This window comes from Varroa destructor, unplaced genomic scaffold, assembly GCF_002443255.2.
Source record: "Varroa destructor unplaced genomic scaffold, Vdes_3.0 BEIS01000003.1, whole genome shotgun sequence".
Classification (NCBI taxonomy): Eukaryota; Metazoa; Arthropoda; class Arachnida; order Mesostigmata; family Varroidae; genus Varroa; species Varroa destructor.
The window spans coordinates 45,448,095-45,465,321 of NW_019211456.1; the positions used below are offsets into that span (position 1 = coordinate 45,448,095).

Below are 17,227 nucleotides of genomic sequence, written 5' to 3' on the forward strand. Positions count from 1 at the left end.
GGATATTTGTCCCGAGTGTGGTGAATATCACATAGTTGGAAGATCTGGTCTTACCTGAAAATTATGCTCTTTGAACAGTGGTTCAAGGCGACCCTTAGCAGATTCAGGAGGCTAAGTGGGTTGCTCGGGCCTTAAAAGCTATCTTTTCTAACTTAGCAGGCCACTTTTGAGCCGTCGCATCGGCTATAGAGCTCTCGTCGTATAGGTCAAATCTTTCCCGGGTTCCTGTAGTCCTTTGACATTGGTAAAAAACGAACGAGACGTGTCAAGGATGCTACTTTTAGCACCCGAGATAGCTATTCTTAGAGCCCTGAATGATCAGGATAAGCAAATGAACTATGAGAAAACGGCAAGCACGAACAAAAAATTGACATTATTGGGGTACTAATATGACACCGGTGCATATTTTTTTCGGCATATACTATCATATTTTTTTGACAGATCGATGTTAAACGCCATTGAATAGATCCGGAAAAGTACTTAAATAAAAAGAAATTTAAAATACGTACATATCATATTCCAGATTATTATGATACCTGCGGTGAATATATAGGGAAAGTTTTTAGAATTAAGGGGTATTTCATTAACCTGTTTGTCAGCACCATCGAATAAACTTAATCGAATATTATTTCTGCATAAACGACATGACAAAGCTAATCAACATACCCCTGTTTCCCTCGCTACCCCTCTTTCCGCATTTGCTCTGCTAATTTTGAATTGACCGCTGTAATAAGTGTATCACTTAAAACCACTACTATGAAAAGCCATATTACACTATAACAATGCTATCCAGTAACATGCTGATATTTAGTTTATTTTTAACCTAATATCAGCATGTTAATTGTTAATTAATTTATTTCTAATTAATTCAAGGTAGTTGAATTCAGTTAAACTAGCCAACATAACCGGTAGGTCAAAATAGGCTCAATCATTGAAAACTAGACTTCACAATTACTGCTCGGCAACCATATAACTATGGTTGACTAGACAACGTACGGGGACACAGCGTTTCATTACGCCGTAGCCACTAATTATATTATACAATGCACTGAACATGAAGGAACATTGAAAAATGGAAAAAAAATACGTAGTAATTAATATGTAGTAATTCATTTTCTAGTAGCAAAACGATTTTTTTTAATCATTTTTGTGACGCCATCTAGTCTTACGATAATTACCATTTGTTCTAATGGTACAAAAGTGTCGAGCCAGTAAAATAAATTTTTCTTTCTGGCTCAGCTTTGAAGCTCTACCGTATGTTGTGTCTGCTATGACACGCGTTTCTGTTAAGCATTCCTATCACAATGGATACTTTTAGTAAAAACACGTGCGCGCAGTTACAATACAAGGATTAATACACAAGTGTGTGCTTATTCTATGCAGTTTAGTAAGAACGTAATGCTAGACGGAGTTCGTAGTTACAGTTTGACTCTTGGTTGAATGTCAAACCATCATAGCATATTGTAAGCGGCTGAAACGTATCGTTATTTTAAGTGACTACTGCCTAAGCATTTAGGACTACTAAGATGCGAGATTCTGGCTCGGACCATGCATACATGATTTTTTTTGCGCCGAGTCAATGTTTTCGACTCTACTTCGTTTGCCAACTGTTTATTTTTGTTGTGGCGCAAGATCGAAGCATTTTCTCACAGCAAATAGAAGGCGATACTACCGCTATTTACAGCCGTTGTTGTTGTACCAGCAATTGCAATGGCAGAAATTTCAACATAATTCTCTTAACAAAATGCACATGATAATGCTCCGCTCTGCTGCGCACCACCCGAATCTCACCACTTCACATAAACTACTAATATAAGACAGATATGCACCTATAAATATATATGTACGCACTTGCTCCTGCCGAATATCGCTGGTTTCTGTGTTCCCACGTGTGTATTCACATGTATGTGACGTATGTATTATGTAAAAATGTATGTTTTACAAAAACAGATGATGTGACTTGTCAGCAGTGAAAGCGAAACATAATATTACCATATAAAGAAAGTGCAGAAGCAGTGATACAGCCAAAGGAGACCAGGGCCGTTGAAGCAGGCGGTTAGATCGGGCCCCTTAAAATATGAAAGACGCGAGGCATAAAAGTTGCGTTGGAAATTTATAGCTCGCAAGAACCGATGAAGATTCTGAGATACATTGAAGATTCAGTAAAAAATAATAACATGCAATTCTCATGCCAACTAAGGGAGACACTGAGTGGATAAGAAGACAGAGTGGGGAAATAAATAAAAAAGATCAGATGAAACAATCACAGGTGTTCTGCTGCGGCGGACAACGGGCTCAGTTTACCAATATTGAGCATATATCTCTCCTTGTAACATATGTGTAGATTATGTGTCTTTGTATGCCTACATTTATGAACTGAGTGGCAATTCCATTGATGCAACGCCATAGCAGGCATACGTGATGACCCGTATGGATTAACTCGACCATATGGGTTACAAAAGTAAGAAATTAGTAGACCATCAAGCCAGTAAGAAGAAACCAGGATTTTACCTTTCAATAGGCTTTTTTTTTTATATGGATTCATGCAAAAAGATGTTCAGTTTTTAATGCTAACTGACACACATAACACACTATCATAACGCACACGGTAGCTTAGTATATACCGTTAAAGTATTATTGGGTTTAGACTTGAACACTTGAGTCTTCAGCGGATATTTCTGCCGGCTTACCAAGACAAAATAAGTATTGGGTTGGATGTGTTACCTAACGTCGTATGGAACTGTCCGATTTTAATAAACAAAAAATTCCTTTTACTTCGGATTCACGTGCATCACGCTTGTGTTTTTATCCTGGTTTTTAGTAATTCGTTGATGTCTGGCAATCGTTCAAGAATTGTATAGCTAGTAAACTAGTCTTGCTTAGTTCATACGGGTAGACTAATAACAATTAGATCTATAAAATTTTATAACGAACATGTATGCTTATATTTACAAATAGGTCTCTGACGGTCTTTTGGTGTATATGCCTATGGGCAAGTCAGGAACGGGTTAAACCGTATAATGTAATTCCCTAAGTCATTTAGCGCATGTCTGTTATCCTATCATTCACTTACAGTTGCATGTTTTAACTACGATAATTTTGATTTAAAGGCCAGAAAAGGGTAAGATCTATGGCAGTCTACATAGAATGATGTTTAGCAGCGCAATAACTAAAAACAGTGGGATAAAAATGTTGTCATTTTCTAGATATTTGATTACCTTCCCAGCAATCAACAAACGACACTTAAATAAAAAAAAAAGCCAAGGTCAGCAATTATCAATACTAAGATTGATTTTCGGTGAAACACAAGCCAAACAACGATAAAAACGAACGGTACAATATTTAATAATGCCATTCGTCGTGTTCATTAACCATGTATCGTTCTTTAAAGCCTAACTGTAAAGCTTATATTTATGCAGAAATGTATGTATCGTTCTACGAGAAATTTGAAGAAAAACTGCTAGGTATCGGGGATAAGTTTTCTAGGATGTTTTACGGTAACTAGTAAGTCCTAACCTTACGTGTTTCTGAGGCAATCAACATGGATAGTTTACATGGAATCAGGAGACTCTATTGGCGTGCTGCTATAAATCAAAAAGAGCAATGTGATTACCCAACACAATACAATGAATATAGAGTTGCCTTAAATTATCGCTGAACTAGTTTCACTCCTATAATCTGTGCCGACACTTAAAAGTTCTTGATTGACCGTTCAGCAGACGCCTGAAATTTATAAGGCTATTTCCTAGAACCGATTAAATCAAAACAGCACAGAAATCGATAAAGCAACGCAGTTGTTAACATGCTGATAATGATAAGACTGAATAGGATTAACAAAAATAGTTCGTATTTTTCGACTGGATCGCTCGGTAACACTCGTGACCAGCTCAATCCGTACGCCACAGACATTCAATTCTGTTTTTGATTCTGAATGGGATTAAAATGCAGGAACCGCGAACGAATATTTTCTACGTAGAATTGCACAAGTGCATAGTTAGTACAGATTTTAACATAAAATTCACACCGAATTCCGTTCGAAATTGAATAGCAATTCCTTGCCTTTGCGAATATTCTGTGTGTTAAAACTGGAGCGTACATCAATATAAGTACTTTGTTTTCATAAGAAGGGTTTGTTTGAACTCGAAAATTTTCTTGGCAATAAAATACCGACTTCCTTATATTTTTTCGATTGTGTTGACTGCTGGTTATTTTTCTCTATAAATTTACAACGACGCATTTGCCTTAACGTGAATTTTCAATAAATACTTTATTGCAGACGAACAGCTGGAGTTCTTCTGTGTTTATTTGATGCTTCTATCTTCCTTGTGTCCTTGCAATTGTAGATGTATTTTCATTATGGCAGGATGTTGCAGATTTCATAACAAACGAAAACGTCAACACGACTAAGACACGAAAAGAAAGAAAACGTCCAATTAGACGACGAATGATAAAGTATAATTTCTTTGGCTCCACCGTTTTTTGCAAGCGACTTATCCATCTTATCATCGGGTAGAAAAATTGCGGTAAACTTAAATCAGATTGGGAGAAATTAGCTTGTATTAAAGGTTCTCGAATTCTAGCCAAAATTTTGATCGAGGCATGCCGAAATATTGAGCCTCGCTCATATGAATATTCTCAGAGATGGGCAAGATATAATGCAAATAGGCCTCCCGTGGTTTTCACGTGCTACACCCAGAATATCTAGAATTGTACAAAAATTCGCCGACCTATTATCGCCACAACTGTAAACTTTCTTAAAAAGCCTGTCTCAATTAAAAAAAAAATGTTAAAAATCAAAGTTTAATACAGAATTTTACTATAACTACTTAAAGGCCTCAATAACCTAAAGCAAAGGCATTCTACGTTATGTTAGACTAGAAGCTATGAGTACACTTAAGGAGATACGGATTGTAGGACATACTGCTTATTGTTTCTTTAAGTCATGCAGGTAATCCCAATCACGTGGATCCTGAAGATTATGGGCGCTAAAGCTTTCGTTCGGATCTATTTCTTTTAATTCAGGCCGTGATTGTAGCACAGCAATAAAGTCGTACTGTTGCGTCACACATCCATCAGGCTCTTCACGAATTCAAATTATTTGCCATCTTCAATAGTTTTCTTTTCGGGCACTGTTTCTTAACAACAAATGTCTTAGATGTCAATTGCAAGTTTTAGCATAAACTTACCCTGAACCTAATACTTCTGAACCCATTCAGAAGTATTACCGAAGCAGTTTTGTCTTTTGTTTGAAGCTATACTTTTGCTTGACACTCCTCTAGTAGGTAACACACAACTAACCCATCGCTCGTCTGCGTAAATGCTGTGCTTTAGTTAGGCTTCCTGCAGATAATAGATTTGCAAATCGTCTCTAGACTACACCATACGTGTTTCTATTTACCATGAACTCAGTTTAAAAGGTACTCAATTTGTATTTCTTTTTTCATTTTTAGCGTTTTTATCATTACTTTATAGCATGCGCCGACAGGGGCCACCAAGACTATGCTCTGTCTTGCCTAAAGCTGTCCATGACCACACCAGTTTACTCTTTTGTTTGAAGTTCTCAGCAGTAGCCACTTTCTCTACAATTTCCGTTCCTAAAATGATTGCGTTGGTAATGAACTGCGGTGGAAGACATTCGTATTTTGTGTTTTCACAAATCTCCGATGAATTTTACCAGAACAGTTACTCCTGACCAAGACAACCATAATCACTAAGCCCTGATTCTAAACACTGAATTAAATTCTTTCCCATAATTTGATTACTCTTATTCCTTTTTTTGTTATTACTGAAAAATAGTCAAAGACTATATAGATATATACTCAATTCTGTTTATTAATAGTACTTGGGCACCCTGAACAGTTCCGAACAAGCCAATGTTGGCATAAAATGTATATGTCTGTATCTGCTTAAACTGGTACTACCAATAGTTTCCATTGTATCTATTAGCTCGGTCAGCCTGTCTACACGATTCATGAAACAGCTCCTAAAAGTTAACTACAAATCTTTGACAGAATGTTATATAAAATTGAAGATCTCACAAACATGTCAACTACATGTGGTCAACAGGACATTCGAACCTACCCCAAAATACTCCACTGTGATATCACATTAATTTAAATTTCCCAAAACAGGTATTTATGAATAATGCGGTGCATGAAAAAACGTGTTAATGCCCTCGGCCATTTTATTCCGTAGTTTCTGAGCATGGTTTGCCTCATATATGAAGAAGTGAGCTCATTCAAATTGACAAACATCTTTACTTCAGTATACAGTCAACGGATGAAGTATGACTACTTATAGCTTAGAACGTTTAATGCTAACATTGTACTAATGGCTGCATAGACGCAGAGTCGAACGCCTTTCTACTGTCGAGTTGTATTAGCCCTGAAAGATAAAATGTACGCTAGAAGCTCGTTACTTTAAAGTTATTTTTTCTTTTGTCTGTACGCTAAGACCATGAGGCTAAGTTAAGAATAATGCTGAAGACTTTTTGTTTTTGTTAAGTCGGACGAATTAGGCAAAAGTTGTAGAGAATAAAAAGAAACGCTGTCGAATAGGATCTTCACAGGACTGGAAATAATTTGTATATCTGCATCACTTCGGATGTTATGAAACTGTCCCACTATATTTAAAGAGCACGCCGTTCGCTCTGCGAAGGTTTCACTCTCGGTGACTCTTCGATAACAGTTTTTGTAGACTGCATATAAGACTCATGAAGATAATGAAACTGGAAAAATTCCATTTACCTAATAATGTATCCGCGAAGATGCTATATTATGCTATTTATGTTAAACATAAGCAATGGCCCATGAATATTACGAATAAAATGAGTAAAATGTTTAATATTTCCATCATACCAATGGTACACAAACAAGTGACTTTTATCAACCTTTACAACACTGAATAAATACCTCGTATGGTGATCCTGAAACATAATATGGACAAATGACGACAATACAGTACTACAATAATAACAACAATAGTATAGGTTTTATATTATTTAGACCGTTTGAGATGTGCAGCCGCCAAATTTCAAGATCTTGGTATATTTGGTATGGAATGTTGAGGAAACTATTTTGTGCACTAGGCTGAAAAATAAGTTCCGCATTTTAAAAAAAAACTTTCTGATTTCTCCTGTTTTGCTGTTAAATCAATCGAAAACGCTCTTCCTGCTCTATCATCGTGCTGGAATAATACTATGTTAAGAATCCAATTTCAGCTCGAAAGGTCTTCTCAAGGATGGATGTTCCAGGTGAAAAAAGTGTGGGTTTCGGAACTGACACCAAAATACCGACGAAACAGTTAGGGATATTTGCGTTGTGTATGGTGATAATGCCATCACTAAAACAATGCTCAAGAGCAGATTACTAAGTTTGAAAACAGTACCGGAACCTGAAGAATGGACGCCGTTCAGGTCGATCAGCTAAGTTTGATGACCACCATGTGGAGGACCTTTGAAGTAGGACGCACGACAAAAATCTTTATGGAACTGCAAAAGCCTGATTCACTGGTTACTGGTTATTTCCTACGAGTTAGCTAATTGATCGGTGCGTTGATTTGGTCCAGCTGCATCGTGTCAACAAGGCTATTCAGTAAAGAAGCCCGATGTACGAAATTAGGCCATCCGGCTGTATACCAAGGCGAAGCCACACGCAGTAAACATCGTCAAAGTTCCTCTCTCCAACTTCGAATGAGAGATTTTATTGCACTCTCATTGTTCGCACCAACAGACTTCTGCCTTTCCTATTCATTGGGCAATTACCTTCGTGGCCCTACCTTCAACACGGATCAAAAACTCAAACCGTGGTTGAAAAGCTTCCCTCAGATGAAACCCGCTGTTTCGTGACAAAGAGGATATATATCATTTGATGGAGAGATGGGAGATATTTATATTTATACATAATTACAGAGAACACTATATATAGTGTTTATAACCGCTCCTCTGTAAGCATTTTTCTACATCGCTTTCAAATTCGGAATCGGTTCCTTCACTAAATATAGCAATAAAGAGGAGTCATCTTTTAATATCTTACGAGTTTTTCTTGGATAAATCAAAATATAAACATAAACAATTTTGTCACACGAAATCTAGTAATAAATTATAACTATTAATATTATTATTATTTATATATTTCTTCCTATGTAAAGAGAATTACAAAATACATCAGGCAAATACAAATTATTTACACATCTATTTACTGCTACTATTTAACAGGGAGATTCGATATCAACAACAATATTAAGCTCTGCGTTTCCCATATACAGATTTTTTGATTCCATCAAGTCCCACTTGTGCCCACTACAAACTTAGTTTGCCACTGTCAGCATTTGCACTTGCCACCCACAAACACCATGACCAAACTCTTCCCTATGTTCCGCGATTAGACAAAAGCTCTGCTAATTTACATGACATCTTTTACTAGGAAGCTAAAAACCGCCAATTACACCAAGTATGAAATTCCATTCGTGTAACTCCATTTGATTTGGTGACTACAACTGTACAAAATGTATTTGTATGGTATTTTTGTAAACGGATTGAAAATCAGGAATCTGCCAACGAATTGTACAGTTTGACAATTGCGCTAAGCGACATTTCTGAATCCTTAAGCTGCAGGAAGAGTGCCGGAAGCCCTCTAGGGACCTGCTCTGGTCGGCGACCGTACCACACTTCGTATGAGGCATTATTGATTGTAGAGTGGGTAGTGCTGCCCGTCCCCTTGAAACCTTCTAACTGTGATTCTACTTCGGCCACGAGCTCGCGTACAACATTCTCTCCACAGATAGAAATCTGCTTCTGGAACGAATACGCCAAAAATTCGTTAATCATCTTGAACTGCTGCAGGTTAAATGTGCAGTCGGGTTCGAGTCGAAGTGACATTAAGTCGGTGAGAATCGGTAAAAGTTCCATCTGTTCATCAGCTGCACACTCCATAACGATTGTGCAGAGTCTTTCTTGAACCTGGTCTCGCGTCGCGCCAGGCAGAAGCAGGTTTTCCACGAACTTCGCTACCATTGGAGTGTTTGAGAAGCTTTCGAGGTGCTGAAGTCGATTTTCCACGTTACGACCGCGCAGGGCTTCCTTGATATGGCACTGGGCGAGCGTTGTTCGGTATCCTTGTGGGTCCTCAACGTATGAAAGACAGCCGGCCTTTTGTTTCACATAAACAAACGATCGATTCTGGAGGACCTCCTTCAGGAGGTGCATATTTTTTTCACGGAATTCGACCTTCCAATAGCGTTCGTCGTCAACAGTGACAGTGTCTATAAATTCGAATGGAGGTAGATTGCAGGGTGCCAACATTTCTTCACTTTCACCTTTGCCCTTCAGAGAAACCTTGATCTTTGATTTGACCAACTTATTCGACACAACATCATGACATACAAGAAGTCTGGGCTCTACAGCTAATACGTACAGGTGACGCAAAGCCTGGAGGTGGTAACGATTATCCGAAAAGTGGGTCGGAAATTTTGGGTAGAGGGCGCACACAAGTGCGGCAATAGCCTCAGGCTTTGTGGATAGCGTGAGACTTCCGCCTCCTAGAAATAGAAATCCAATAGCCATGTGAATCATCATATGACTGCCGTAGAACACGCAATTGGTGCTCTGGCCGATCCTCTTCCGAAGAACCCGACAGAGTCGAAGCACGTCCAGATCACCCGTTCCTGCCATGACAAGACTGCAGGCAAGCAAGCATACCAATAAACTGGTTTCAATCGTGTTTTTGCCTGCCTGTTCAGCTGCCGGTTGTTTTTGGATGTCGTAAAACATCATTGTATAATGCATCAGTGTTTTAAAAGCATCCTTGTTTCCAGACCCTGCAAACTTTAGCCCAAGGGCGAAGCACGCTCCAGCTAAGGTATTACAGTATGCTTGAGTGGCGCCTTCATAATCAATAGTGTCTAGTGGGCTATTTTCTGAGGGCCTCTTAAAAGCGTTTTCCTTGATAAATTGGGTGAGATGGCTTTCCACCCACTCCTTAGTAGGTGACACCCGAGACCATAAAATAAGACCTTTACTTAGCGTTCTTAGGAGCAGATAATCTGGCTGCACAGAGTCCAATAGATATTGCGTCTCAGGCACGCTCATTAACGAGGCAATGTTTTGGTTCTCCGTTGCGTGATAGATCAATCCAAGAGCCAAGGTGGCTCCAGGAGAAGTGACACTTATATTTATATGGTCTCCCTCGCGAATCTGATAACTGGGCGAGCGGTGTGTTCGATTCGCATCCCCCTGAATTGGACCGCCTACCATATAGTTGTATAGTGTGTTACTCAATTTGCTTTGCATTACCTGAGAACTATCCGCACCTTTACAGAGCATCACCATCCCCAATGCAATACCAGCACTTAAAGAATGACTCTCTCGATCAATGCAGTGCTCCATTTCTGGTCCAGGAGGACGGCCTATCTCGCTGAGTAACACGTCGCACATATGTTGATGGCCTGACCCTAAATAGAGCAGACCAAGGGCAGAAATGGCGGCAACACGACACTCGGCAGAGACATCAAGCTCCGTCGATGTCGACGGAAGAAGCGCATCGATGTGGATTGCTATTAGATTCGTGGCTTCTTGACTCATCGTCGCCTTTTTCGATGCCCCTAAACCAAGAAGTACGCCTGCACTCATGATTGCGTTACGTTTACGGAGTAGCTCGCATATGAATACGGGGTTTAGTGCAGCAAGGTGTCCGGAAAGGCCTAGGCCTAGCATAAAACCGCCGAATTCTAAAACACCACCATTATTGCTGTTGTTACTATTTCCACTGTTTGTGTCTGCATTCATCTCTTGATACGTCTCGTTTAAAGCTATCCACGCGCTCGTCACGTTTTTGGCGTTTCTAGCCACTCGTAGCCCGGCAGCGACGCCATTATGGAACAAAGGCCACTGTGTCATATTCGGTGGCGTCTCGATGTTCTTCATTTCAATCACAGTATTTTTAGGTGGAACTCGTCCAGTGAGATCACAGTGCGGAATAGCAATAGGTTCACTGATGATGGGGTGGATCGAGTCAAGTGTGAGCATTCCACGGCCTAGAGGCAGCGCCAGTGTTCGAATACACAGACTGTATAAATGGCGTTCTTGCTCCTCGGCGAAATCATGATCGCTCATGTCAGCTCCCTGCTGAATATTGATTGTGACTGGGGTCGATGTCGCAAACATCGAGCACACCTCTTTAATACGATAATCTTCACCGAAACGTAGCGCTAGCATAGGGTGAAACAAATTCTCAAAACCTTCTCCTCCTTTTGTTCCTTCGGTGGGTAATGATACGAACGAGTGTGGTTTAGCTTTCCCCGACAGATGTACTTTTTTGACCTGTTTCGCCAGATCTCTCCGTCCGAGAAGCGAATACAATTCCTCGTTAAAGTCGTGTGTACACCGCTCAGTTAACTTCTGAATAAGATTGCTGAACATAAAGCGGTAACCTAGCCGTACGTTGAGTTTAGACACATCGGGTGATGACAGAGTCTCGACAAGGTTTGCCGGGCTGCTCTTCCACACTCTTATTGCAGGCAAATGCTTATAGGCCATCTCTCCTCCAGCAATAAGTGATCCGAACACCTGGATTGCCCACTGAATGTTACTAGTCACGCCGGCCAGACACGGAAACACCTTTCCTGCAGAGTTGCCCGCTAACGCACTCAAAATGAACTTCATAAAACTGGGCGGTTCAGTCTCGAAAAAGTCTGGCATGCGAATGTTTCTCAGGCCTCTTTCAGGCTGCTTAAGAGCCTTGACATTCTTCATTGTAGGAAAATCGCGGAGATAGTAATCACGGTAAGAGCACAACGCCAGTGACGAAGCAAGTCGGCATAAATACTCTGCCATAACCCTACAATGTTCTCCTAAAACACTGTTAACCTTGAGATCTTCATATACAATGTGTAGAGCAAATAAGATATGATAACAAAGTGGACTGAGCACATTGTTGAACTTGAAGCCGGGCGTACCAACCCGTAGACTATTGAAATTCACTAAGAACTGCCAATCTTCCTCATCGTCCGACTCTGTTCGTTGTCTCTTGTGTTTAGACAAACTGGGTTCTTCAATTTCAAAACCGACAAGTTGAAATAGCATGGACATGAATGTCTGTAGCTCTTTGGCAGGAGTCTTGCCGTCCATAGAGTTCTTGGTAAGAAACCATTTAGATTTTATTAGTAGAACCATCTCTGGCTCTAGTAACTGTTCTAAACCTTCAATACAATTCTTAACTGTTTCGCATGATTTTGCGCGCGGTAAAGTAAGCACATACTCTTTATTTTCTCTAACGTCCTGGATATACACCACATCAGCGCCAGCTGACTTAAACTGGTAAGCAACATTAACGGGCGAACGAAGGAGATCATTTGAGCTGGAGCCCCGAGATCTTCGGGTCTGCATTAGTGGTGAAGACGACATTAAAGGGTTATTGACTGCGCACAGTTGTGTTGTTCCACTGTACAGAAATAGGTGACCCTCAGCGGATGTCATTACAAGCATCATCTTAAGCGACTCAACGTGCTCAAAGTCGTAGGCCACGATCTCACCAGCGGGTGCAAAGTTTCCCGATGACAATTTAAAGAGACGCAGCTTCTTCATCGAAGCCAGGTACAGAACAATATATTGGTTTCCAAGGAGGTCATCAACGATGCGCACTTTTTCTGTTGAATTGGGCACAACCAATTTATCAATAAATATTACATCGAGAGTCAAATCTGAAAGAACTGGTTCTGAGATGACTGTGATGTTTGCATTAAGACGGCTTAACATAGATGATGACATAGAAGTTCGATTGAATCCAGGCACTGAAAATGTGGCACTTAAAAGGTCAGGGTTTTGTGTTGATACTGAAAAGTGGCTGCTTGATCCACTTCGAACAGGCGTTCTAATTGGAGTGCTTCTCAATGGTGTAGACTTTTGCTGTACACGCATTAGTCCTGGGCTGTGATTTGAACGACTTTTTGGAGTGTCTGTAAGGCGACTTCGGAGCGGATATGAAGGAACTGGTGTGGACTGATTAGCGGGCGACACAACTGGCGTCGAAGAAAAAAAGGCGGGGCTGTTTACACGTTGTAAACTCAACGTATCTTTCATTTTGAGCCCGCCATGTAACTCAGCGGAGCTCGCCAGTCGTAATCGACATACGGAATGGACAAGCTCGCGGCTATTGTAGATTACCACATATTCGCTGTTTTCCGAACTGAAGCATATGCTGACACCATCGTGTTGAATGATTTTTCTGTGAGGCGTATAGACGATCTCTACGGGCGCCAATTCATCCAGTGGATGGAACAAAGAGAAGATTTTTGGAGCTTTGCTATCCCTTGAAGCCACTCTCTCCAACAAGACGCCTTTATCCGTTGGCCAAATGCGTTGTACGTCAAATGGTACATGTGTAACAAAGTCTTTACCATCGCTACTGAATGTGTGCAGCAACTTACTGCGAGAATTCAATGCTGATATGCAGTTGATCCGCTTGAGATGTATCGACGCCTGTTCAAGGTTCACCTTGAGAACAGCACGTGACTTGATGTCATTAGTGCAATACTTCGCCCAGAATACCTCATTACGTCCTTCGGATAGTGTAAACGTCTTCAGTGTTCGTTGTATGTCTGCTTTGACTTCTGTGAGTACAAGAACGTTTCCCTGGAGGCATAGCTCCTCCTGCACGGGCTCATCACCCGCGGTGGATCGGTAGCGACGATACACCGTTGTCCTGGGGGTTTAAAATTGTAATTCATCTTGTTAGTAATAATACCGCAGATAGTTCATTTAGAAAATTATTGATTTTGTTTTAAACCTCAGAATATCTGCGACACGCCGTACATACTAAGCATTTTTTTAAAGGGTGGTAGGCTACAGAGCAGAAGAGAAAAGTTGCTTAATAGCGTCTCGGAGTCTCGTGGCATAATTTCCCAATTGAGAAAAAAAAAAACATGTACGTATAAAGGGACCTTGTTGTTTAAGCTAATATGCATTTTATATAAAATGAATACAAACGAACAGTAATTTTTGAATATACGAAGACAAATAGTAAGTCACACAAGAGCCATTCTGCGTTCACTATTCTTGACTTATAGCCTTGAAATTGTTATACGTATCAATTGCAGATAAGCAGCGAAATGTATTTAATTCAACTTAGAACTTTTTTTTATTGACGTTGGTATATATAGGTGAAGCTACCGCATTTACCCTAAAATAATCAAAACTGAGTGTTTTTCGATGACTATTGGTGATGGTGTAGGGGTTTAATAAAGGAATGTATAAAAAAAAACGACAGAACTAAAAGTGGTGTGGATAAGTTTATAAAATGACCCAGTCGTCTCTGTCAGTATGTAGAGATTTAGGGCCTTTAGTTGCAAATATTCTGCAAAAATTCGAAAAAAGGGTCAACAGCTTGTGTCAGATCGCAAAAATATACGAAGTACGGGCAGTTATGACGTGCTTAGTACTAATAAAAAGGAAATAACATTCGTTTTTGAAAATATATTAGCTATTTGAAATTCTTCTGTTTTATAAGGTCTTTAAACCTCGTCTCTGGCTTTTAGCTCATCAATCAATTTTCTGCTCTATGCTATTAGTTCTTCTTTATAGTAGCAACTAAACTGTCAACCGATCAATCACTGACACAGACGACTGGGTCATTTTATAAACTTATCCACGCCACTTTTAGTTCTGTCGTTTTTTTTTATACATTCCTTTATTAAACCCCTGCACCATCACCAGTAGTCATCGAAAAACACTCAGTTTTGATTATTTTAGGGTGAATGCGGTAGCTTCACCTATATATACCAACGTCAATAAAAAAAAGTTCTAAGTTGAATTAAATTGAAGTAGATAAATAATGTTGTAGTGAAATGGTTTCTCGCAACTTAATTGTTAAGAGGTTTAACAATGGTTTCGTAGACAGGACTTTTTATAAATCTTTCAAAGATTAAATTTACACTAGAAAGCCCGGACAATCATGTTAGACAAGCAACAGACCGTCCTAAGAAAAATGCAATGACCTCAAATTTAGAAATTTATCAAAAAAGGTACATTACGGTTTTTTGCAGGCAATACGCATTTTAGTATTTAGTTGACTCCACTTGAGTTTGGGTGGTTTACGTCGGAAAAAATGGTTTTTATCGAATTCTAACACTTCCCTGAACTATTCGGCATGCATTTTGAAACACTTTGCACATCAGCGAGTTGCCAGATATTTTTTTCACTGAAAGGCTTTCAAGAGATAAAATTGATGACTAAATATTTATGGTAATAATGCGGGTGCATCCTTTCTCGTCGAGACCACAGAGAACGAAGCCATAATCTTTAGTAAGTTCCTAAGACAAAGCTAACTCAGATATTGTTAGTGTACGTATTTTTCCTCCAATTATAATCCTTATTTAATCAAAATAACAGTATCAGTTGTATATCGCGATAAAGAATGCACATCGTTAAGCAGAATCTGGATACAACAATGAGCGGTGTTTAAGCGTCGGTAAACTTTTTGTCCCTTGTAAAGCTCTAAAGTGAGATACTATCATCTTAGAATTTTCTAGGAAACTTTCGAGTATCTCTATGAATAAAGCGAAAAATAACTACCAAATGTCGTCAGTTTGAATACGAGTGAAATACGTAGACCTTTTTACTTCATCGTGATTAGGACTACTGGGTTCTCCCAATAAGCGTATCATTAAAAACATAAAAAGTGGTTTACTTTCCTGAGTATTCCGTCGTTCAGAAATGACTATTGTTTTTCATCTGAGACGTCTGTGCGCGCACCGCATATTCTAAGATAAACAGCCACGCCAAAGCATGTTTACAGTTCTAATCTTTCGATTAAGTCTTGCACTCTACCACCATCGCATGCTCGTAAGCTATTTGAAAGAATTAACGTTAGAATATTTTCGTACCTTACAGGTGATTTTGAACTACTGCTCTGGAGAATGTTGAGATTATTAGCATTGGTGCTACCGCTCTGATGAGGAAACAGTAAATCATAGGTACTGGAGTCAAAAGCGTCATCGATTTTTAACGGTCCCGGGTGATTCCTAAGTGCCTCACGTCCTCGGCAGGTAGCCGTACGTGGAGCCGAGGCGCAGCTCAACATCGCGTCCGAAGAAGCCGCCAGTTTGCACTGCACCGGCCCTCGGCAATTCCGAGCAACATACACACTTATCACACATCCACAAACACATAGATTTATACAGACCCGCCCCCCGCCGTCGCAGATGCGACAATAACGTAAAGATAGACACAGAGTTAGCTGTGATATATACCGAACCACTCACACGGAAAATCTATCAATATGGAAAATAGTTGGTTTTTGGCGATGCCGATCTCCGTCCAAGTGTGAACGCGGCCGCAGCGCGCCGGCAACTGCCACCGACAGGCGCTTACGCTAATCACATGTCCAAAAGAAACAGACGAGATTCAAGCAACAACCCGGTAAATTTGAAATATCGTTGAAATTAGACAAGTGCGTGTGCTTCAGTAGATAATACTTTAACTATATATATAATGCGAATACGTGATCCACTAAGCTACCACAGTCACGAATTATAATACACTTATCCAAGATCTTCAAAGAAATATAGAAAATGCAAAAAATGTTATGTTTAATTAAGATAAATCGTAGATTACTAAACCGTTGCTATTAATATTATGCAAAGCTGAGTTAGTAAAAAAAGGCAATTTGCCATTAAATCGAACTCCTATTATACACATATCACCTATCCTTGATTTTTCTTAGATACATCTCCTCAACTCTTTTAAAGTTCGATAACAGTCTTACCTCAATAAAGGATAATGTAAGGTCATGGTAGTGGTTGTAGGCTGATACGCAAAAGTGATAGCCTTATGAAGGCAAAAAAAAATATGCATACAAATATATTTTTATAATCTATATAAAGGATTCAGGAACTGCTTTAGCTTTATCATTGATCTAAATAATAGCAAGCATGAAGTCAAAAGGCCAAGAACGACCCTAAAAACGGTATGTCTTGACACGGTATTCCGCCGTAGTTAATGAATTATATTGGTTGCGAAAACATGGGTATTTTTCAACTCTCGATTTGTTTTTCTTTAAGGATGAGTATTCAGCTTTGGCTACAACTTACAGTGTAATTATAATAATGCAATGCATTATTTTTTGCATTTTTCTTACTTAACTATAAATATTGTCGTTTCTACAAATGTCTACTTTCGTGGCCCCAAAAATGTTCACGTTTCTCTTTCCGAAATACTCTAACAAAATAAAAACTC

At 39.5% G+C, this 17,227-nt stretch overlaps 1 protein-coding gene and 1 long non-coding RNA gene across 2 annotated transcripts; both read right to left on the minus strand.

Annotated features, from left to right (window-relative positions):
* Nucleotides 1–3,825: 3,825 nt before the first annotated feature.
* Nucleotides 3,826–16,343, minus strand: LOC147757019 (uncharacterized). The gene is made up of 2 exons (XR_015324744.1): nt 16,255–16,343; nt 3,826–4,403 (listed from the first exon to the last, which is right to left on the minus strand). It is a non-coding gene; the product is annotated as an uncharacterized LOC147757019 (long non-coding RNA).
* Nucleotides 8,165–16,339, minus strand: shtd (anaphase promoting complex subunit 1). Its single transcript, XM_022795875.2, has 2 exons — nt 15,877–16,339; nt 8,165–13,697 (listed from the first exon to the last, which is right to left on the minus strand). The coding sequence occupies exons 1-2, from the start codon at nt 16,071–16,073 to the stop codon at nt 8,543–8,545; spliced, it is 5,352 nt and encodes a 1,783-aa protein (XP_022651610.1). The 5' UTR covers nt 16,074–16,339; the 3' UTR covers nt 8,165–8,542.
* Nucleotides 16,344–17,227: the final 884 nt, after the last annotated feature.